This window comes from Myotis lucifugus, unplaced genomic scaffold (genome assembly GCF_000147115.1).
Source record: "Myotis lucifugus unplaced genomic scaffold, Myoluc2.0 scaffold_695, whole genome shotgun sequence".
Classification (NCBI taxonomy): domain Eukaryota; kingdom Metazoa; phylum Chordata; class Mammalia; order Chiroptera; family Vespertilionidae; genus Myotis; species Myotis lucifugus.
In genome coordinates this window covers 175,301-198,572 of record NW_005871743.1, presented here as the reverse complement: position 1 = coordinate 198,572, position 23,272 = coordinate 175,301, and the positions used below count along the sequence as shown (strand labels likewise).

At 49.8% G+C, this 23,272-nt stretch overlaps 1 protein-coding gene across 1 annotated transcript in view; it reads right to left on the bottom strand.

Annotated features, from left to right (window-relative positions):
* Window positions 1-22,486, bottom strand: part of DNHD1 (dynein heavy chain domain 1) — a 51,139-nt gene extending 28,653 nt beyond the window's left edge. Inside the window, 14 exon segments of the mRNA XM_023746563.1 lie at window positions 687-1,025; window positions 1,028-1,178; window positions 1,649-1,806; window positions 4,617-4,860; window positions 4,951-5,207; window positions 7,411-7,462; window positions 7,586-7,723; window positions 7,832-8,086; window positions 11,639-11,795; window positions 13,641-13,751; window positions 13,831-14,034; window positions 16,909-17,079; window positions 21,367-22,156; window positions 22,441-22,486. Coding sequence (XP_023602331.1) covers window positions 687-1,025; window positions 1,028-1,178; window positions 1,649-1,806; window positions 4,617-4,860; window positions 4,951-5,207; window positions 7,411-7,462; window positions 7,586-7,723; window positions 7,832-8,086; window positions 11,639-11,795; window positions 13,641-13,751; window positions 13,831-14,034; window positions 16,909-17,079; window positions 21,367-22,156; window positions 22,441-22,486 — 3,073 coding nt within the window.
* Window positions 22,487-23,272: the final 786 nt, after the last annotated feature.

Below are 23,272 nucleotides of genomic sequence, written 5' to 3'. Positions count from 1 at the left end.
TGGTCCCATTGTCCAACATCTCACACTTGGCCAACAGCCCTGAATGTGGGAGGCCCACGGGGAGAGGTGGTCATAGTGAGGTTGGCCAAGAAGCAACTGAGAAGCAATGTGTCTTTGAACGGACGGAAGTGACTGATAGAAGTGAGGGCACCTGAGGAAAAAAGGAACCTGAGCCCACACTGTTCTTTACAGGCAGAAGGGAAGGAGCGGCACCGCTGCATGGAAGACGTAAGACCAGGAGCTCTGTGCTGTGGGCCAGTGAGGCCCCAGCAGCTGACTCTACACCACACTGGCTGGAAGCATGAAGACCACGTTCACCGGGGCCTGCTGCCCGGTGCAGGGCTGGGTTGAACAGGGCTACACAAAGGCTGGTACTACTATAAGGACGCCTTCGCCTTCTCCTGCACGGGTTTAGCCCTCTGACCCCATCACATCCTAAGGGAACATTCCCCGGTCTGCCTTCCCTCCCAGACTGAGTCCCGTCTCCCCATCCTAAGCACCGCACTATATCCAATGTATGAAGATTCTGTCCTGCAATTTTCACATATAAAAGAGACCAGTGAAGGTGTGAGATCCCCAGAACTTGCTTAGGGGCACACAGGACACAGGACCTTGAGTCCAAACCCTTCTCTCAGCTGGGGGGTTGCTCACAGGGTGGGGGTGGAGGGGGCGGGGACCCTGGGTACCAGTGAAGGTGGTGTAGGCGTGGTGCAGTTCGCTGAGGTAGCTGGTGGTATCCTGGAACTGTTGCCCCAGGGCGATGAGCTGGTTCTCCATGCTCTTCTGCTCCTGTGCAGGGTCCAGGTAGGGGCTGGACAGGGCCTTCCCGATCAGGCCGTCCAGCTCGGCCAGCGCCGCCGCCATCAGCTGCTGCAGCTTGGGCACGATGACATGTCGCTTGCTGAGCAGGAACTCGGAGGCCTGGCTTCTCTCAAACTGAAATGCCTCCCACAGATCCAGGAGCTGGGGGGCAGGCAGAGGGCAGTCAGGTCCACGTGCTTGTGAGGGAGGAGGGCCGGGCGGAGGGGTGGCTCCCGGGGTTGCCTTCTCACCGAGATGTCCAGCGCCTCGGTGTCCGCACTGAAGAGACTGAAGTGTTTGCGGATGAGCTCGTGGAGGGCCCGTATGTATTCCGTCCGTTCCTCCAGCTCACTGTACTGCTCATGGGCCTTGTTCAACTGCAGGGGCCCCCAGCATGAGACCGGCACCCCCCGCCACATCCCGGCAGCACCCCGAGGGGCACGCCCACCTGCTGGAGGCTGCAGACTCCAGCTGCCTCCCAGTAACCCACTGGGAGCAGGGGCAGTCTGAGGTCACGCCCCATCTCATCCAGGCCTCTCTGCAGACAGCACTGCTCCGCCCCCTCCACATCATTACCCTGCGACAGGGCAACTGATCCCTATCTGACTGGACAGGAGCAGACCTTTGCCTCTGAAAGCAGGACAGTGTCTCTCTCTTCTCCTGGGGGCCTCCCCCTGCCCTGGGGAAACTGAGCCAGGAGAGCAGGGCGAGAGGTAGCAAGGGCAGGTCACCCATGTGAGCGCAGTCTAAGAGCCTCGGCCCTGCTGGGAGCTCAGCTGAGTCCTGCTGAGCGTCTGAGCAGGATGGGCCCCGGGTAGGCTGGGAAGGAAAGAGGGGGAGGGCCCACCTTCTGGGAGCACCGGGCAATGGTGTGAATGTCGGAGTTGATGATTTGGAAGGCTTCGATGAAATCTGTGAGCTCCTTCATCAGTTGCTGGCTGCGGCTCCAGCTCTCGCCCTGGACATGCTTAAGAATTTCCTTCCTGATGCTCCCCAGCTTGGATTCTGAACACAGAGGAGGGTGAGGTGTTAAGGGGTGCACAACAAAAGGGGTGCTGAGGGAGTGCTGTGGGCCCAGAGTGGGAGTGGGAAGGGGACACCAGACCATGAATTCATTCCCTCGCTCACTGAACGCTTACTGGAGCCCGGCCCAGTGTCCGAGCAGCTGCTAAGCACCGGGGCCTGTGCTGGGCCCGGGTACACAAGAGTGAGTGAGTGAGACAGAAAGGGTTTCCAGCCAAGGAAGCTTACAATATGGTGGCAGAGACAGATACATAAACAGATCATCAAAAACCAATGTGATAAGTGCCCACGAGTCCTCAACCTGGCATAGTGAGAAGCGGCGAGGCCCAGGGAGGCTGGGGAAAGCCTCAGAGAGGGGGACATTGGAGCTGAATGTATCGAGCAGTTCATGCTCCGAGGGGCAAAGGCACAGCACACAGATGAAACATGGTTATGAATAGCAGAATGCCCTACTGCAGATGAGCGCCTTCTGCCTGGGGAGTCGTACTGCTTCTGCTCTGATAGGAGAGACAGCGAGAGGAGTGGGTCAGCGGCCTTTTCCTTTTAAGGGTGCAAGGAAAGAGGATACGGGGCTAGGAGACAAGCGTGGGGGCTGCCTTTGGCCATAGGAACAAGCCTATTGTGTCGAGGGCAGGCATAATATCAAGATGGGACCTCATCAAACCTAAGATGCTACCAATTGCAGGAGGCACCATTCTTTCATAGACCACAAAAAAAGAAAAAAGTGATGCCATCTAAACTCTGACATGCCATCCATCTTAATATACCCCTTAAGTTCAGAAATGTTAAAATAATGCACAGAAGAGCACAGAAATATGATATAAACGATACCACAAAATACAGTGCCACTACATGCCCGATACAATGCCAACTACTTTGCCTGTATGAACCCATTTAATCCTCACAAAAACCCCTCTGAGGTATATATTATTATTGTCCCTATCTTACAGAGAAGCAAACTGAGGCTCAGAGTGGTTCAGTAACTGTATCAACATCACACAGTGGCAGAGCAAGGACTCAAACTCAGACAGCCTGGCTCCACTCTGTTACACTTTCTGTTTTGTTTTGAGGGGTGAAAAGTGAATCAGCTTATCCCCTATGAGCACCTCTTCCACTGCAAAGGGGGGCAGTGAATTCCAGGGACACGTAATTGAGACATACTGGGGATGGCCCTTCTGGGGTCTTGGAGGACGTAACCAAGAGGACTGGGCACCAAGAGCTGAGAAAACCAAGAGAAAGGGAACCTATTGAGGGGCACACAAGTAGAAGAGAACAGGAACTTATCCTTTTCAAACTATCCCTCTGGCCTATGACAGGAGCTAGGCCATTGCCATGGTGCTGCTTTTGGACCTGCAGCATCAGGCAGTGAAGGCAGAGAGGAGCTCAACAGCGACACGGTGTGGCACAAAGGAGCAATGGACTGATAAAGTGCCACGTTTAGGCTGAAGTTAGAAATGGACGGGATGGGTGGCGGGGGTAATAGATTTGAGAGGTATTTAGGAGACAGACACACGGAAATGATTTGGTGACAGGTTGGATGTGGTGGAGTTAGGGAAAGGAAAGACTAAAGGATGAAGTTAAGCCCTAACCAGTTTGGCTCAATGGAGAGAGCGTCGGCCTGTGGACTGAAGGGTCCCAGGTTCGATTCCGGTCAAGGGCATGTGCCTTGGTTGCGGGCACATCCCCAGTGAGGGGTGTGCAGGAGGCAGCTGATCGATGTTTCTAACTCTCTATCCCTCTCCCTTCCTCTCTGTGAAAAATCAATGAAATATATATTTTTAAAAAGGATGAAGTTAAAGTTTTGATAAGAACAACTCACCATAGTGGGTAATTATATCATTCACTGTTCAAGGGAGCCCAGTGAGGAGAGCAACAGAGTGGCAGGATAAAAAGGTAAACTCAGCAAGAAGGATTACAGCAGACAGAAGAGAATAAGGTGACATGAAAAAATTAAGCACCCACTGCATGCCATACTCAATGCTGGGAATATCACACATGATACCTCATTCAATCTTCCCTGTCATGACCCTGGGAGTGACTTCCATTATTTTTCCCATGTTATAAATAACACTGAAGCTCGGTGACTTAAGGTCACATGCATCAGTGGAAAACAGCCAGGATCCTGAACCCCATGCTTTCTCTCTCCATCTGCTCTTTTTGAAGAAGCCAGTTGATTCTGGACTAAGAATCAAGAAGCCAACAAACTAGAAAGGACACAGGCTTTCCAAGTACCAGTGGCGCAAAGGCTGCCCTGAACAGGGTCAGAACAAAAGCAGGCCAATCACGGGCCCTCTCTCTTCCTTCCTTGCCAGCTTGAACCCCCTGTACATTTAGGACAGGGCGAGGGGAAGAGGGGAGCACTTTAGGCAAGTGCTTCATCGGTCGAAGAGCAAAGGCAGGGAGGGCTGGGCAGGCAAGGACTTTCAGGCAAACTCTTTCAGGCCCCAGCTCCACGGCCTCCCACCTTCACAGAGAAAGCATAGGCCCGATAGTCTCTCGTCCCTGCAGGTAACGGACACTAAGATTTTTCTCAGTTGCGTTCGGTTGAACTCCACGCCATAAGAACAGGAAGCGTCTGGTGGCAGGAACATGGTTCCCAAGGAGAATGGGGAAGAGGCTGTCCTCTTCAGGGGTCACACCTGCAGTTGCACAGGGAAGGGGCTGGGACCTGGGGCTCTGGGAAGCTCTGCAGCTCCAATGAGGGGCCTGCAGCTACATTCCAGACACCAGCAAAGCCGCGTGGATGAGGGAAGGAGGCGGGAGGAAAAGGAGGGAGGGGAAGCGGCACTCACCCAGGTCCGCCTGTATATCACGGCAGCTCAGCAGCAGCAACTTGCCTTTTGTGATCAACTCGATAGGCATCTGGGAGACGCCGGCCTGCCAACCGTCCAGGTGGCTCACCAGCGTCTGGTAGTTGCTGATAGGACAACCTCTCATAGACTCCAGCTTCTGCGGCCCCCAGGCTTGCAGAAACTTATACATGTCTGTCATCCAGTGATGGTCCCGGCAGAATTCCTGCACCTCCCACAGCATGTCCTAGGGGCAGACAAGGTGCTTAGGGCAGAGGCGGGCAGCTGTGACGGGGCTTGGCAGGCGCCCTCCCACTCCTCATGTCTCTGTTCTCACCACCAGCAGGGCCTGTTGTATAGCCAGCGCCTGCTGGATTCGCGGGTTGTTATTTAGGTCCTCTTGCAGCTGCTTGTAATTGGGGGGCAAGCACTGGCTCCGCAGCCGGTATCCACGGACCTCCAGCGCTTGGGTGATGGTGTGAGACTTCCAGGGCCACACCAATCCTACATTCGGGCCACAGAAGATCTGCACAACATCATCCTGGGACTTGGGCATCAGGATTTCCGTGTTTGAGCCTTCTTCTTCACCTTTTTCTAGTGGGACACATGCCATAATTGTCCATGAGTGCCCTCCAGGGCCCCCACATGACCTCCCTAAAATGTGTCCACACACACACACACACACACACACACACCCTGCTCATGAGTGAGTTTACACGTACTTCTTATTACAAACACAGTGCACCAGACCCATGGAGGAATTCAGTGGTTAGGGTTCAGGTGGAGAGAAGAGGGTTTACTCTAGCTAGTGTAAGCAGGAAGGACATTATAGAACACTAAGTGGGTTGCAAATACACAGAAGAGCTGAAAAACACTCTAGTAGCAAGGGGGTCTGGGAAGAGCAGTCTGTAGGAGGAGGTGGGAAAGGATGCTGAGCGTGCCAGTACTCAGGATCCTCCTCAAGGACCCGTAAACCTGGCCTCCCTTGTAACTTCTTAGGAACTGGTTAATTGACAAAGTCTGTATTCACATTAAAACTTTAGCCCTGCCCTGACCAGTTTGGCTCAGTGGCTAGAGCGTCGGCCTGTGGACTGAAGAGTCCCGGGGTTTGATTCCGGTCAAGGGCATGTACCTTGGTTGCGGGCACATCCCCAGTGGCGGGTGTGCAGGAGGCAGCTGATCGATGTTTCTCTCTCATCGATGTTTCTAACTCTCTATTCCTCTCTGTAAGAAATCAATAAAATATATTTAAAAAAGAAAAAAACTTTAGCCCTAGCGGTTGCTTAGTGGTTAGAACACCGGCCCACTGACTGAAGGGTCTAGGCTAGGGTTTGATTCTGGTCAAGGGCACGCCTCAGTTGCAGGCTCAGTCTCGGCCCCGTGCAGAGGCAACCAATCGATGTGTCTCTTTCACATAGATATTTCTCTCTCTCTGTTTCTCCCCCTGCCTTGTACTCTCTCTAAAAATCAGTGGGAAAAAATATCCTCAGGTAAGGATTAACAACAACAACAACAACAACAAAAACACTTTATTAACCGTTTGAGTCCCAAGCAGCGCGATCACGCTGCTGAGATTTTATGTTGAGAAAACATACGATTCGTTTGAGTCCCAGGGGGTATTGAAAAAACACTGTCGAAGAATCCCAAACAGCGCAACCGCGCTTTCTCTAAATGAGTACGAAAAGACCCAAACAGCGTGATAGCGCTTGTTTTATTTTATGTCGAGAAATACCAAGCAGGGCAATCGCGCTGCTTGGACTCAAACAGTTAAAAAGGGGGGGAAAGCATCAAAATGTTTAGAAATTAGATCCTTACTAACAACACCTAACATTATAGTGCCTGCCCCCCCCCCCCACACACACACCCAGGGCTCAGATCTCTTATCTGTACTCATTTTCTAAGTGAGCTCACCCAGTGTAGTGGTTTTAAACACCATCTATTTGCTTCCAAATTTATCTCTCTCTCAGATCTCTCCCTGAATGCCAATCCCATTGAAACGACTGCCTACTCTACCTCTCCACTTGGATGTCTAATATGTACCTCAAGTAGGACCAAAAATGAGCTCTGATTTCTCCCTCCCCAAAACTGCTCTTCCTGCAGTCTTCCAACCTCAGCAAACGGGAGCTCCATTCTTCCAGTCGCTCCAGTCAGAAATTTTAGTCTTTGACTCCTCTCTCTCTCAACACACACCCAGCGATCGCAAAATCCTGTTGGCTCTACATTAAACATATATCCAGAATCCAACCCATTCTCACCATCTCTGCCACTGCCTGCCCCTCTGCCCAGCCCAAGTCGCCATCAAATCTCACTGTCTTGTTGGCAATGCTCTTCTACCTCGCCTCCCCACTTCGGCTCTTGGCTCTCTCCCTTGCCTCCCCCTTTTCCCTGATTTTGCTTGCGGATGGGATGCTTAGAACTGCGGCTCACCTTGCCGTTATGTGGCAGTAAGCCTGAGGATGAAACAACGGTTTTGTGATTGCAGCCTCTCTTACCACACATACCCCTCTAAGCAGATGTGCCCTTACCTAAAGCTAAACCCAGGAAGGAGTTGGGGGAAGGATATAAAGAGCCTGGTACTTGATGGCGTTTTTGAGCCACTGGACCTCGCCTGGAAGCACCTACCTTGTGACTTCTTGTTTTCATTGTTAGACCACTCTTATGGGGAGGGAAGTGCTCAGGTTAGAAACGCTCCACCCACACCCAAAGCCTGACTCTCTGGCAATGCCCTTAGCACCCTGCATGTGCCCTCCCCGCTTCTTCCCCTCCTCCTACCCTCTGCCTAAGTCTCCTTAAATACCTTCAGAATTCAGGGAATCCTCAGAGGTCTTCAGGTCTGTAGACTTCATTACCTGCATGTCACCGTATGGTGAAGGGGCAGAAATGGAAAACAATGAGGGTTCGGACCAGGCTGAAAGCTTCTGAGGATAAAATTTAGAAATTCCTACAGCCAGCCCCCTGCCCAACCAGAATACCTTCAGAGCAGAAACCTTGACATGCTGTAGGCCCCCAGTTAGAATCTGGATTATGTCTTCAATACAGGGCTCATGAGACAGCTGGCCATGCCTGTCAAAGACCAGCTGGGCTGAGAGAAAGGGATTCTGCCTCGGGGCCTATAAAGAAGGGTCAGGAGAGGTCATGGGGCTAGATGTCAGTATCCGCTCCCCGCCAGCTGGCCCTCGACTGCCTGCCCACCTCCACCCATGCCGCCGCCACCTCACTTTCAGGATGTTGGCCACAAAAGAGGTTATCTTCTCCTCTATGATGGACACGAGGCTCTGGCAAATCATGTAGTGCACCAGGCGGGCCAGTTGTCCCAGCTGCAGCAGCCAGGTCTCTACTCGCTTCAGCTTCTGCTCCAGCTGCTGGCACTGCACCTTCCGCAGGTATATGGAGCTTTGGTCTGTTCCGACCCTCTGGCAGTTCTTCACTCGCTCCTGCAGGCCCTGTTGCATTTGATATGTATCCTCCTGAACCTGCCGGCACAGAGAGTGGAAAACTCACTGGAGAAAGAGGGATGGCCCAGCCGGGGTGGCTCACTGGCTGAAACAGGTCAGGGTTCGATTCCCGGGTCAGGGCACATGCCCAGGTTGCTGTCTCGATCCCCCGTGGGGCGGGGCGGGGGGGGGGGGCGTGCAGAAGGCAGCCAATCAATGATTCTGTCTCATCATTGATGTTTCTATCTGTCTCTCCCTCTCTCCCTTCCTCTCTGAAATGAATTAAAATTTTTTTAAAAGACAAGAATGAGGGATGGAGAACAAACTGGCAACCCACTGGCCTGTGCAAAATGCTCAGGTCTTGGAGCCAGAAACCTAGAACCTAGATTTACACACAGAGGGCTGCTTTTTAGTAGAGATAGCCCCAGACACCTTTAAGTGACCAGGGAAGATGTGAAATTGAGAATAGATATTGAGAGGCCACAATGCATTATTTTGATAGGTCAGGCCTGTCTACTAAAAGCCCGAGGGGGGGAAACTCAAGTAGAAAAATGTGTGCATGTGTAAACAGAGAGGTCCACACGGCACAGATTAGACAAAAAAAGAGAAAGGTTGGATACGTAAGGCCACAATAACTCCAGGATATGGACTCTAATCACTGGGTGGGTGGTGTGGCCTGTTGACCAGCAGAATACTGCCTTATGTGATAGCAGAAGCTGCCTTTGTGTACCGGCTCAGACTTTCTGTGGGAGGCGGGGGATGTGAGATAAAAGTCTGGGAGCTTCTCTGTGGGCTCTTCTCACATCTGGGAGGGGCCTCATCCCACAAAGTCTGCTGACAGGTACCACCTCTCGGGGCCTGTCCTGTTGAGGAACAGAGGGGAGATACCAGGAAGATATTCTTGGCCAAATGGACATTTTGTCCTTGTTGCTCTCTTGTCCTTTTTGATGCTCCATAGAGCTTGTAATTAAAACTAACTGGTGACTATGAACTGTTTTCTGCTAACCCTGAGCTCAAATCCAAGTTTTCTGAGACCCAGACAGGCAGCTGAGACTTAAGCCAGGCACATCATGCACACGTGCCCTCAGACTTGGCGAGATGGCCTCTTCTGTGCTCCAGCAATACTCTCAGTACCGCTCACCCAGTGTTGCTCAGTGGTTGAGCATCGATTCATGAACCAGGAGGTCAGGGTTCCATTCCTGGTCAGAGCTACTGGACTTGATCCCCAGTAGGGGGTGTACAGGAGGCAGCTGATCAATAATTCTCTCTCATCATTAATGTTTCTCTCCTTCCCTCTCCCTTCTTCTCCTTGAAATCAATAAAAAAATGTATTTTTTAAAATGCTCTCAGGGTATTATGCTAAGTGAAATAAGCCAGTCGGAGAAAGATAAATATCACATGATCTCACTTATATGTGGGATATAATGATCAACATAAACTGATGAACAAAAATGGATCCAGAGACAAGGTGCCAGTGAGCAGACTGTCAAATTTTGGGGAGAAGGCAGGGGATGGGGGCAGTTAGAGATCAACCAAAGGACTTGTATGCATATTAGCATGACCAATGGGCACAGACACTGGGGCGGTGGGGGCTTGCCCTTGGGGGTGGGAGTGACAGGGGAGGGGTTAATCGGGGGGGAAAAAGAAGACATGTAATACTTTCAATAAACAAGCAAAATTGAACATGAAGAAAAAAATGCTCTCAGTACCGAGTGCTTCCCACTTTATGGCCCCGAGTCCAGTGCGTCTTTATTATCTAGTTGCTTGTGTGACTCGCCACGACAGGCTAAAATCTTTGAGGAGGAGGCCTCCGGCACACATTTTACTTCTCTATTGCTTAACCCAGTGCCGGTCACTGGCAGTTCCACAGTAAATATTTGTAAAAGAAATCTGTCACCTTGCATTAAAGAGCTCGCTGAGTGCCAGTTCAGATAAAACCTAACAAACAGTAATTATTACAACAGAATATAATCAGAATGCAATTTAAAACCTCACCACTAGGGACAGTATCTTCAAACTTCTGAGGACATTTTTTAAACCTGGAATTCTGAATCTATTAGTAGCCACAGTATCACTGATGTTTGAGAATGAATAAAGACATTTTTAGATATATAAAAAATCCACAAATTTACCAATTACAGATTTTCTCTTAAAGAAACAACCACACCCAATAACAATAGTATATTTCTGACAGAGAAATATGAATACAAGAGCATGAAATGGTCTATGAGTAGATTGAATGAGCACAGAAATTTGTGAAACATATTGTTAATTCTAAATGGGTAGGCTGTAAAGCAAGAATGTTCATAAGAAATCAATTTAAATTCCTCCAAGATATATTAATATGAGCACATTAGAAAGGGTAGAGGGTGAAGGGAGAAAGAGGAGAGGAAGGAAATTAGGAGAGTGCTAAGGTTCTTATATTGCTTGGGAGAAAGATATGGATACAAATTCACACTTGACATTCATTCATTCATTCATTCAACAAATAGTCACTGAGCACCTACTATACAGCATAACCTATAATAAGCACTAGGGCCCGAGGACTGAAGGGTTCTGGGTTCAATTCTGGTCAAGGGCACATACCTTGATTATGGGCTCAATCCCTGCCAGGACGTGTGTGGGAGGCAACCGATTGATGTGTCTCTCTTACATCAATGTTTATCTCTATTTCTGTCTCTCCCTCCCTTACACGCTCTCTAAAAATCAATGGAGAAAATATCCTTGGGTAAAATATATATATATATATATATATACACACACACACATACTACTGACTATAAGAAAGTTATAACTAGTTTCATAACATTAAAACAAAGGTGGAAATAGGAACTGGAGGTAGGGAAAGGCCATGGAGCACCTCACCCCCACCTTTTGCCCCATTCAGTTCAGTGCAATACCAGGTCCAGCTATTGCTGTCTGGAGGCTAAAGACCATTTCCCCGTATGAATGTACCAAGGGCCTCCTTCACATCATTTCTCATTTTCACAAAATCTGGGTGGGCCCTCTCAGAACTGGACTATCTACAGATGGTGATTAGCCAGAGAACTTTGTAAGTCATCCAGCCCCACCTGACAGACAAAAAACCATGATGATAGGTCATGGGGAAGAGGCAAGTACACAGCAGGGCCTCCCAGGCCCCTGGCCGGGGGCATGCACCGCAGATGCAAAGTAGGCAAAGTTAGGAAGGATGCCATCATTGAGTGCTTCTACGAGCCACAGCACCTGCCAAAGTTGCAAGATTGGTTCAAAGATAAGCCTAGCAGTATGACAGATCAGGATTCCAACTCTCAAATTCCCTAGTGCCCCTGGCACAAACAACTGAAAAATAGATGTTGTTATGTTCCTTGTCCTCCCTGCTCAAGGCCAGGACCAACCCTTAGGGAAAGGCTGAGTCCAAGTCTCTGCCCACCTGTTACTGATCCAGCCAGCCCGGGGCAGAGGCTGCTGTTGCTGGGCAGAACAACGGTTGAGCCAACTGCAGAGCCCAGGCCACCCAGGGGATCCCAGGAGAAGCTCAAGCCAAGAGGGAGCTGGAACTCTGGCAGCTCAGCTTGGAGAAAGGGGTCACCATACACTGGAGCCTCTTACCATGTCCAGGATGGACTTGCAGAGTTGCAGACAGCGAGAAAGCAGCTCCAGGGCCTTGTGGTTCTCCTGGGTTAGAGCCCGCTGCAGGTCCAGCAGCTCGTAGCACCGGTCCGGCTCCTGGGGGAGCCAGGACACAGAGTGCAGCTCCTGCAGAAGCCTGGAATCAAGGGCCACACTGGTCAGAGCCGCTTCTCAGCCCTCTCTCCTTGGACACATTTGACCTCTTGCTAGCTCAGCTCACCTCAGAATGAGCAAAGGTTTCGAAAGGTTATAATATCCCCAGTGACCGACAGCCACAGCTCCCTCTTGAGAATTCTTTGGAAGAATTCAAGCCCAGGAAGTTGCTGGCTGGGGAATTCTTCGGGAGAGGCCTGGGGTATGTGCAAATGTTTACCCTGAGTGACCTTCCTGCCAGGAGAAAGGGTCAAATAGAGCCCAAGGTCTGACTTAGAAGGAGAGACTACAGAGGCTTCCTCCTTGGACTAGGGGAAGCTGAGGGCCCTGCTAGTCTAAATGGACGGGGGAGTTTAAGGATCAAAGGTGATGGACCTGTCACTTCCCTATAGGCCAGTGATGGCAAACCTATGACACGCCTGTCAGAGGTGACACGCGAACTCATTTTTTTGGTTGATTTTTCTTTGTTAAATGGCATTTAAATATATAAAATAAATATCCAAAATATAAGTCTTTGTTTTACTATGGTTGCAAATATCAAAAAATTTCTATATGTGACACAGCACCAGAGTTAAGTTAGGGTTTTTCAAAATGCTGACACGCCGAGCTCAAAAGGTTCGCCATCACTGCTATAGGCTGACTATCCCTGAGGAATCCCACTTCTGTTATCCATTCTCCACCACCCACCCTGAAAATACCACATCTCTAAACACCCTTAAAAAAGAGGAAGAGAGAGAGAGAGAGAGAGAGAGAGAGAGAGATATGAAAGACCTCCAATGAGCAGAGGATGATCCTAATGGGTGTCATTTATTTGGTAGCTATTATGAGGCACTGAACATGGTACTTTATATTCACAATCTCATTTAATTCTCACTACAGCTGTGTAGCAGAAATCTTTATCTCTATTCAGATCAGGCAACTGAGGCTCAGAGTCAAGCCCCTTGCTAGTGTCCAGGATTTAAATTCAGATCAGTCCAGCCTCCAAGCCCTTCTGCTTTTGATTAACACCATGATGATTAGGCTAGGCTGGAGGATGCCCAGAGTATAGGTTACAAACTGGCAGCCCAGGGGCCACATTCTGACTGAAATGGTGTCTTAATAAAAATTTGAGCTAACCAGGTAAAATTAAGAAATTTTACAACAAAATGTGCATTTCCAGGCAACCCTGAAAAATAAGGTGGCTGACATGCTGGGCCTCTGCTCCAATGGCAACAGTCCATGAGAACTGAGCATGACTGTTCTCTTCCAATGCCATCTCCAGATCACAGTCCCCAGACTTTGTCATGTCTTGCATCTAACCCACTGCATTCCTTCCATAGCTCCTGCTTGGGGCCCATAGGCATTTGAGATTGCAACTCCTGTCACAGAAGGTAATTGGAGTGGCTGAGGAGAGCAGAGAAAGCAGGAGAGTACTGAAAATAGAGACAACTAAGCTTTTCCAAAGAAAGAACCCAAGTAATACTGTGGAATCAACCACCTGAGCTAGATCCCCAGATGTGATACTTAATCATTGTGTGATCTGGGGTAACCTGGTGTAGGAGTGCATAAGTACACAGTGATATGTTCAGAATATATTATTCAGAGGTAAAAAAAAAATGGGTTACTTAACAATATGTAAAGTCTGATCACAATTATATGTGTGATAGAAAAAAGATAGAAGAATATGCAACAAAATGTTCGTAGTGGTTACTACCTATGGGTGGAGGGATTAAAACTGATTTCCCCTTGTGCTTCTTTGTATTTTCCAAATTTTCTACAAGGAACATGTTATTTCTTTTTCTAAAAATGATTTTTAAAATCCACCGAAGTTGTGTTTTGAAGACCTCACCTGCTGATATGGAGCAGCGCCACTCCAAAGTGGGGCACGGCAAAGAGCAGGTGCCTCCCCAGGAAATCCCGGCACCGGTGCAGCCTCTGAAACTTCACGGTCTTCCTCCAGCTACAGAGCAGAGGGAGTGGCGACATGCAGCTTGCTCTCTGCAGCACTTCCCCCCAACCCCACAGCCATCATCACCTACCAGGCCCAGGCCTTGCGTAAGAGGCAGTACTTGAAGAACGGAATGAGCTGGAGGTGTTGCCAGAGGACGAAGTGGCGGTGCCAGGTACCCAGCGTCATTGTCTCGGTGGCCTCCTTAGGATGTACATGCAGGACCCCAAAGGGCGAGAAGATGTAGTGCTCAGGATTCACCTTGTTTGGCGGCACCACCACCAGGCTGTAGGGCCTTTAAAAGGGGGCTCTGATCAGTGGGAGCCCTGGGAACGTGTGCAGGCTTCAGGAAGGGACAAAAGAAGGCAGGGGAGATTTTTTTTTAAGGAGGCAGGAAAGAAGGCTGTAGAAGAGGGGTAAAAGAGCAGAATGATCTTCAAAATAGAAAGATGGATCAACTATGATTAAGAAGAAATAGAAGCCAAGGATAGATGGAAAGAGGAAAAAAAAGCACCTAGCCAATTCCAAGTTCATATCTCCAAACCTGGATACCTTACATCCCATCAAATCTAAGATTTCCATTCATTGTAAGATGCAGCATTTCTTAATGAAAGAAAAAATGCTCCCAATATGATACTCCATCGATTTGTAAGATGCATCGCAATTTCAGAGGTGTCAAAATGTGAAAAAAATGTGCAGCTTGGAAATGATGAAATTCATATATCTCTAGACACTGAAATAACATCAGAGACCATCAAAGAATGCCACTTGGAGTAATTGAGAATGGGGAAACGCAAGGGGCAATGAGAAGACTAGACACAGGCCAAAAAGGGGGAAACTGCCACCTCGTGAACAAGGCACCTCCAGAGCTATCTTACAATCCCACCAAATCCTCTTACTGCAGAGAAATGCACCTGCACTCCACCTTCAAAACAATCTACATGTAGCTATATAATAGCTGTATCTTGTTGCAGTAAACTAGTTAGCTTTCCACCATGGCCAATTGGCATCTCATCCCACATCATTACCATCACTAACATTACTGCCAGACAGTCATGTGTAACCGCCACTAGGTGGCAGTAGGTAGCTCATCACATTCCACCAAAAGTGATCACTTTAATTATTTGTGATGGCACTACATGCCATGGATTACTAGTATCCTATTAGTATTTCCCATTGGCAAGGAGCTCATTTCCTGGAACTACTCATGATACCAAGTACTGTATCTGTCAGGGTCCCAACAGGAAAACCAAAACCACAGTAGACAGTATAACAAAGTGAATCCAATAGAGAGAATGTGGTGTGTGTGTTTGTTTTGTTTTTTAATCCTCAGCTGAGGGCATTTTTTCCATTGATTTTGTAGAGAGAGTAGAAGGGAGGAAGGGGGAGGAGAGAGAGAGAAACATTTATGTAAATGAGACACATTGATCGGCTGCCTCCTGCATGTGCCCTGACTGGGGTTGGGAATTGAACCTGCAACCCAGGTATGTGCCCTTGATTGGGATGAGCCACATCGGCCAGGGTGAGAATGTGTTTTTTAGTATCAGAGAACTGAGAAAGCAAAAAGGGAACACTAAGGTAACACAGAGGTAATGACTGCAGGAAATGGATGCCAGTGCCACAACTAGAGGAGCAAAGGAAAGATGTTTGGGGTCTTAGAAGCTGTGAGCTTGGAGGAGGGGTTGTGGAGTTGGCAGTTGAATTTCCTGGCTGCTACCAGTACCTAAGTATTTTGGAGGAGGGGCCTTGCAGAGTTGTGACTCAGAATTCTGATGGGAAGGTACCACCTGGCTGGCATTGGTACCTCCCAGGATCATGAAGAGGCTGATGCAGAAAGTGCCGGCTGCTGTCAGGGTGGAGCAGCCTGGTGCAAGGCTGACAGGAAGAGCAAGCAAAGGCAGGAGAAAGGCCCTTCTCCTCTTATCCGGCGGTCCAGCCTCCTCCTAGCACCCCTATTAATCAAGCCTAACAGGAGGCCAGCTGAAAAATGAGAAATGACTTTTCAGTCTCAGCCCAAGTATCACAAAGCAGAGAGAGAAGAGTAAAATTAGAACCAAGACACAATTGCTTAATAACTGGCACAATGCTCTCAGTGAAAGTTTGTTAATGAATTGATCAGTAAATGAATAGATGATACAGATCAATAGTGCTATGTAAGTCCAGGAGAAAAAGATCAGTGTATACAGAAATAAGGCTCTCAGATACTGCTTAAAAGCATGTCCAGCCCGATCAGTGTGGCTCAGTGGTCGACCTACGAACCAAAGGGTCACAGTTCAGTTCCCAATCAGGGGCACATGCCTAGGTTACGGGCTCGATCTCCAGGGTGGGGCATGCAGAAGGTAGCCAATCAGTGATTCTCTCTCATTATTGACCTTTCTATCTTTCCCTATTCCTTCCTCTCTGAAATCAATAAAAATATATTAAAAATAAGTAAATTAAGACAGTCCTAGTTGTAAATCTTGTTTCCACCACTAATGTGGCTTTGGACAAGTCACTTAACTTCTCTATATATCCGTCTACTCATCTCATATATGGAAATAATATGGTGAGAATTAAATAACATATCTCATGTAGTTATTAACACAATGCCTGGTATACAGGAAAGCTCAATTAATGGTAATTGTTATTATTACTTCTGAGAAGAGATGGGACTTGAACAGGGCTTTTGGAAATATGTAAGATTTGGATCTAACGGAAGAAAGTGAATGAATGCCTCTAGAGTCATGTGGGAGGAAGGGACTTGCTTTTATAGCCCCAGAGATCAAACTAAGACTGAGGGGTAATTGTTAAAAGAGAGATTTTGGTTTAGTCCGAGGAGCCAGGATGCTTTGGGAAACACAAAACTTCCCTGACACTATAAAGATTTAAACAAACACCCGATTCATGCACTGGAGTTTGGAGAGGTCACCATTAAATTCCTTTCTGAGGTAATGGCCAAACGCTTCTATCATTCTAGGATAGAATAAAGCAGACAGAGCCCAAGGTGGAAGAGGATGACTCAGACAAAAGGCTGAGAGGCTGAGGTGAAGGGAAGGGGCGGGATACTGGGAGACAGAGGAGAAATATGGGGGGGGGGTGGAGAAAGTGCAGGAGAGCAGAGAGGATGGAGAGAGAACATGGGAGGAAATCAGGGAGTGGAAGGAGCTGAGGTCTAGGGTTAGGCTCTTACCTAAAGTGCCGGCTAGGAGCCACATTGAGGTAGACGAAGTGGATCTTCTTCAAGTATCTCTCTGTCTTCAGAATGGCCATTGCCTGGCTACTCAGGCGGGAAGTCGGAGGGAGGCCGCCAGTGCTGCTCTTTTTGAAGGTCTTTTCAGAAACTTCAGAGTCAAGCTGAGACCTGGATGAGAAAAAGTCAGGAGAGACAAAGCAGAGCAAAGGGGTCAGGGTGCCACTGTTGGCCGTGAGAGCAGGAGCTGGGTCAGTCTGGTGCTGAGAGGACCTGCTGTGGCACTGTCCGAGCCTTTCTGCCACCCATGCGAGCACACCCAGTCCATGGGAAGGCACAGTCAGGCAACCACGTTCACACAGACGTGTGCACGGACAACTCCTTCCTCTGATAAATGACTAGTCACTCTGGATTGATTGCATCTCCTGTGAAGTAGGTATTTTGTAGTACTGAGTAAAAGTAAGGGGAGTACTTTTATTTTCCCAGCTCATCACCTTGCAAGCCCACAGCCCTGGATTTCTCCTCTCTGGCAGCCTTCCTAACCTTCTAGACCACCTATCTTTGCTCCCATTGTAGCTGCTTTCCAACCCTACCTGATCTCCATGCCTGTGACTCTTTCTTGCTCTTCCCAACCTCTAGCTTCACATACTTTCTTTTTCAGCCAGGACCCAATGGTGCATCCTTCAACCCCCCTCAATCTTCTTACACTTCTACCACACCAGTCAACAGAATGGATATGAAAAATTTTACCGGACTAGTAGTTTTAGTTGGAGTGACGTCGAGCGCGCACACACACACAACCCTCTGAATAATTAGACTTAGACTTAACCAAAGAATACCAGTGTCCCAAAAAAATGAGTTCACGTGTCACCTCTGACACGTGTGTCATAGGTTTGCCTTCACTGGTTTATGACCTTGAGGTTGGATCAGGACGTCCTTGTAATGGTGTAACTGCTATGGAAGGTCCACTTCCTTAACCATTAAAGTCCTCTGTGATCTAAGTAGGTTCAGAAGATCACAGAACCAGGAATATTGGCTCCGTTCTACGTTACTGATGTCCAATCTCCACTGTGGGCTCACTCTGCTCCGATGTCTTAGCACCGGCCCTCAGGCAGCTGCCTCTTTCTGTGTCCTCAGCTGCTGTCTAGGCCTCCACCAACCCCCACCCTATGCCCAACGCTGCCCAGCCCCCAGCTCCTCCCTTCTCTGCCCAGAGAAAACTGAGGCTTTCAGCCATGGACTAACTCCCCCACGTTGGCTGCCTTCCTGCATATTTATCTGTATGGGCTCCCATCCTAAACTTGTCCCCCAATTTGAGAGGAAGGAGTGTCCTTTCTTCTCTTACTAGGTCAATCCCTCCATTTGTGCTCTGGATCCCCTATCCCAGCGGTTCTCAACCTGTGGGTCGAGACCCCTTTGGCGGTCGAACAACCCTTTTCACAGGGGTCGCCTAAGACCATCCTGCATATCAGATATTTACATTACGATTCCTAACAGTAGCAACATTACAGGTCTAGGGTTAGGCTCTTACCTCAAGTAGCAACGAAAATAATTTTATGGTTGGGTCACAACATGAGGAACTGTATTTAAAGGGCCAGAAAGTTGAGAACCACTGCCTGTCCCTTCTTCATGAGGAATTTTCAGTCTGTTCTTCTTACCATTAGCCTATATTTATTTATTCCCTCTACATATATTTATCGAACACCCACTTCTCAAGCACTGTCTTAAGGGCTATGAACATCTCCCCCCTCCTTTTTTTAAGAGTTCTGCCCAGACACTACTCTTCTTTCAATCGTCTGTCCTACTGTATCTCTCTCCCTATCAAGCCAAACTTCATGACAGAATAGTAAAATGTGATTTCTACTTCATCTCCCATTCACTCCTAAATGCACTACAGTCTGGCTTCCTCCTCACGCAATCCCACTGCAAGGGCTCTCACCAACCTCCTCCTCCTCTGATGTGCTTTCCCCTGACTGTACACACACACCAGAGGAGCAGCCAGATTTTATAGCGCTTAGCACAATTTGTAATTATATGTTACTTGTATCGACGTATATAACATTTAACCCCCTAACTAAGCTGTAAGACCCAAGGGAGGAGATGGAGTCCATCTTATTCACTTTTGTATCCTCAGCATCTAGCAGCTCCTAATATATATTAAACATCCATAATGCTTATTGAATGAATGAATGCCTTAGAGACCAGTCCTGGAAAACTTCATGCAAATTAAGCCACATTAGCTAGGCCTCAGATGTGTGACACCAGGTCCAAGAGAGGGCAGAGAAAACTTGACCCCTTCCCTACATCTCAGCCCATTCTCACTTCAGTTAAGTTCCTCCAGGAAAGGAAACTTACACGGGGACACAGTGTAAAAGGGAGCCGGCTGGGGTTATTGAAGGCATAAATTGTAGGCGCCGGCCACCTGCCGTCAGGGCCTGCAGGAGCCTGCCTCTCTGTCCACCATTAGCGTACTAAGGCTTCAGAGAAAATTTGACCCAGACATTACCTTAGCAAAAACTGACGAAGTCGAGCTGGATTAAAGGCAAAAGTAGCCAGATCATGAATGTGTCACACACAAGCTGCAAAGCACTTAGAAAAGCAACCCATGACCAGCTGGCATGGCTTAGGGGTTGAACATTAACCTATGAACCAGGAGATTTGGTGCACGAATTTGTGCACGGGTGGGGTCCTTCGGCCTGGCCTGCGATCAGGGCCAATCTGGGCCGTCTCCCCCAGCCCTGATCAGACCAGCCATGGGGAGGGACCACGGGAGGTTGGCCAGTCCCAGGAGGTTGGCTGTGAGAGCACACTGACCACCAGGGGGCAGCTCCTGCATTGAGGGTCTTCCCCCTGGTAGTCTGTGCACATCATAGCTACCAGCTGGTCTTTGGATCACCCAGTTCTAATGGTCACTTAGGCATATATATATATATATATATATATATATATATATATATATATAGTGGCCAGATTATTATGACTAGCCAGATTATTGTGACCACCCCATCCGTACAATGAAGTGAATTAGTTATGCAAATAATCTTACCTAATAATAGACAAACATGTAAATTGACCGCACCTTCGCTACGCTAACCAGCCAATCAGGAGAGTATGCAAATTAACCCAACAAAGATGACGGTTAATTTGCATACGTAGGCTGCAAGTGGCGGAGCGAAGCCGGAAGGCCCTGAGGCCGAAGCAGCGAAGCCAGACGGCTCCGGGGCTGGTTCTGGCCAGAGCCTGGCCAGAGCAAAGGCCTGGGTCCTGGGTGCCAGAGGCAAATCGGTGCCAGCAGCCAAGGGAAGGGAAGGCCTATTGTATGAATCTCTTCATGCAACAGGCCTCTAGTAATAATAATAAAACTTTGAGAGTATTTGCTTAGGAATTTTTCAATATTCAGTATTTTTGGAAGTGTCAATGAAGTACTGATGGGGTGGTCATAATAATCTGGCCAGTCATACTAATCTGGCCACTCAGTATATATATATATATGCAAAAAAAAAATCAATCCAGAGGATTGGGAAGGGATTCCAAGACTAGAGTTAGAGAACTCTCAGAAAAGGAGGTCTCTGTTGGCATTCTGAAATCCTGAAGAAAACAACAAGAGCCAGATTGGGGGGAGGGGGTCATCACTAGAGGGCCCAGGATACCCACACTGGCAAGGCAGGAAGAAGACCCTGGAAGGATCAGAATGAAGTCCCTCCGGCAGTGCTGGCAACTTGAAGCTGCCCTGGAGATGGCTTAGCTCACACTGACATGAGTGGAAAGGCCCCCAGACAAGCACACATCCAGAAGCATCCCGAGGGGAAGACCTGTACCCAGCATGCAGCACCCAGCACTAGGGCAGCCCAGAGGCTCGGCTTGGGGATTATGAATGAGTGAGAGGAAAACTAAGGCGGCTTCCAGCACCATCTGAGAAAGAAGTCTGGGAACTCAAGCTGTCCTCTGAAGCTTTGGCTTCCTCAGACCTGACTTGATTTTCATAAGTTTCTGCAGTTTCCTGTGGGGATTAACACTAAGACCACTGGGTTAATTTTGCAGACAAAAAGGAAGAGAGGAGCCCTAGCCGGTTGGGCTCAGTGGATAGAGCATCAGCCTGCAGACTGAAGGGTCCCGGGTTCAATTCCAGCCTAGGGCACATGTCTGGGTTGCAGGCTTGATCCCCAGTAGGGGGTGTGCAGGAGGCAGCTGATCAATGATTCTCTCATCATTGATGTTTCTATCTCTCTATCCCTCTCCCTTCCTCTCTAAAATCAATAAAAATATATTTAAAAAACAAAGAAAGAGAGGAGAGAGAGGAGCAGCCTCACACCTGGTTGGCTTGTGGTTAGGCTAATCACTAAAATCAATAGAGAGCTGCCTTTTGACAACCAACCCCCCCCCCCTCCGCAGGAGGCACCCATAAACTGGCTTCTTTCTCTGCTCCGCTCAGAACCCCAGACTGGGTCCCTCACTTACATAGTCTTTTTTCTTCCAACAGGCTCCTCCTCCATGTCGTCAGTGCCACCGCTTTCATACTGTACCGGGATGTCTGCTGCCAGTGCCAAGGACAGGAGGCCAAGGCCATCTCGCCACGGTGCCTCATTCATAGCCACCTCGGCACCCACAATGCCCAGGCTGTGCTGCAGCTCAGGCAGAGTCAGTGGCCGCAGCCACGTGGCTAACTTTTCCTCTCCTTGCTGCCCACTCCTCCTGGCCCGCACAAAAGGGCATGCTGGGATGGGAGGCCCCTGACGGAACCTCTGCTTCTGAAGGCAGCAGTCAACATGAGAGGCACTCTCTACCAAAGAGGTGTCTCGGGGAAAGGCCTGGTCTATGGCATCGAGCAGGTCCAGCTGGAGCTGGGTTTGGACCCAGGGTGCCCAGCGGTACAGCTGCTCCAGGAAGGGCAGCAGATCCAGGTGGCCCACTAGCAGCGCCTGGTATGGAGGCAGCAGGCAGAGCACTGCGTGCAGGTAGTGCCAGGCCTCCAGGCTGCCGTCCTGGAGCACAGCTGAGAACAGAGTGCGGAGCTCAGTGACCAGGCGCCGCAGGCCAGGCAGTGACTGAGTCAGCGCCTTCAGGAACTGCCTCTGCCGCCTCTGCTGGTGCTGAGACTCCAGGGCATCATATGGTGCCTCTTTGGGAGATGAGTCTACCCACGTCTTCGAGACCACGAGGAGCTGGGCATCCAACTGCTGGCGAACCGACCTGGCCCACTGCTCAGGCTCCGACTGCCAGTTCCAGGTTCCTGGCTGCTGGGCCTCACCTGCGTGGCCCAGCCCAGGAAAGGAGCAAGAGTAGGAGGCCTTAGGCTCTGGTCAAGGGATGGTCAGGGTCAATGGGGTTGGGGAAGGAAGAGAGGAGGGACTTAAGACAGGAAAATGGGAGCTGCAGGGCAGAGCCAGGCCAGCAGAGGGCCCTTTCTGGGACCCTCAACCCTACCTACAGCCTCCAGAGACCAGAGACTCTGGTAGGAAGCCCGCCCAGGACAGAGGTGGGGGCCCTCCCTGCACAGGTTCCTTCCCACCAGCCAGGCCACTGCCCCCTCACCTGGCCGGAAGGGTACAGGAGGCAAGGTAAGGGAAGGGAGACACATCTGCCGACGAGGTTTCATCAGGGAGCACCTGTTGGGTAAATGGACGAACTTGGACTTGGCTCCTGGGCACAGACCACTGCGCGCAGAGTGACTGGCAGACAGACAAGCCTGTGACCTCTACGGAGGCCAACGGATACACACACGGAAAACCCGCCCAGAGAACTTCGGTGACTGAGGAGCCGTCCCTGGGGTGGAGCCTGCGACCTGCTGAGGACCCGGAGCGGGTCGCCACGGGAGGCAGCAAAGCCCAGTCCTATCTGCGCTGGAGGGACCGCTGAGGACCGGGCAGGTGGCCGCAAAAAACCCCTTTCCCGCACCCCCCCCCCCCCCCCCCCCCCCCCCGCTCGTGCACGGGGGAGGGAACGAAAAAGAAGGGGGGAAAGAGAAAAAGAAGAAGAAGAAGAAAGAGGAGGAAAGGGGGGGGATTCCTTTGGGTCCTTGGGGAACGTGTGAAGGAGGGGGCCTTTCCAGGGGGGACAAGCCCCGAGAAGGGGGTCCCCCCTGGGGAAAGGGGAGCGGGTCCGTCTCTCCCGGGGGTTAGAACGGTTACTAGAGCCCTCGCGTGAAGCTTAAGCTGACGCCTGGAGCACCCAGGAGCCAGTAAGCGGAGGGTGGGGCCCCAGGTCGGTACCAGAGGTGAGGGGGGCAGGGCCAGGCCGAATGCGCTGGCTGCCCCTGCACGCTGGAGGGTGGGCGTGGCTGGTGTAATCCTTGCGCCGGTTTATTCACTGGGCGGCTAAACCGGCGTCAGGCACCAACCACCTGTCTTTGAGGCCCTCCCCACCC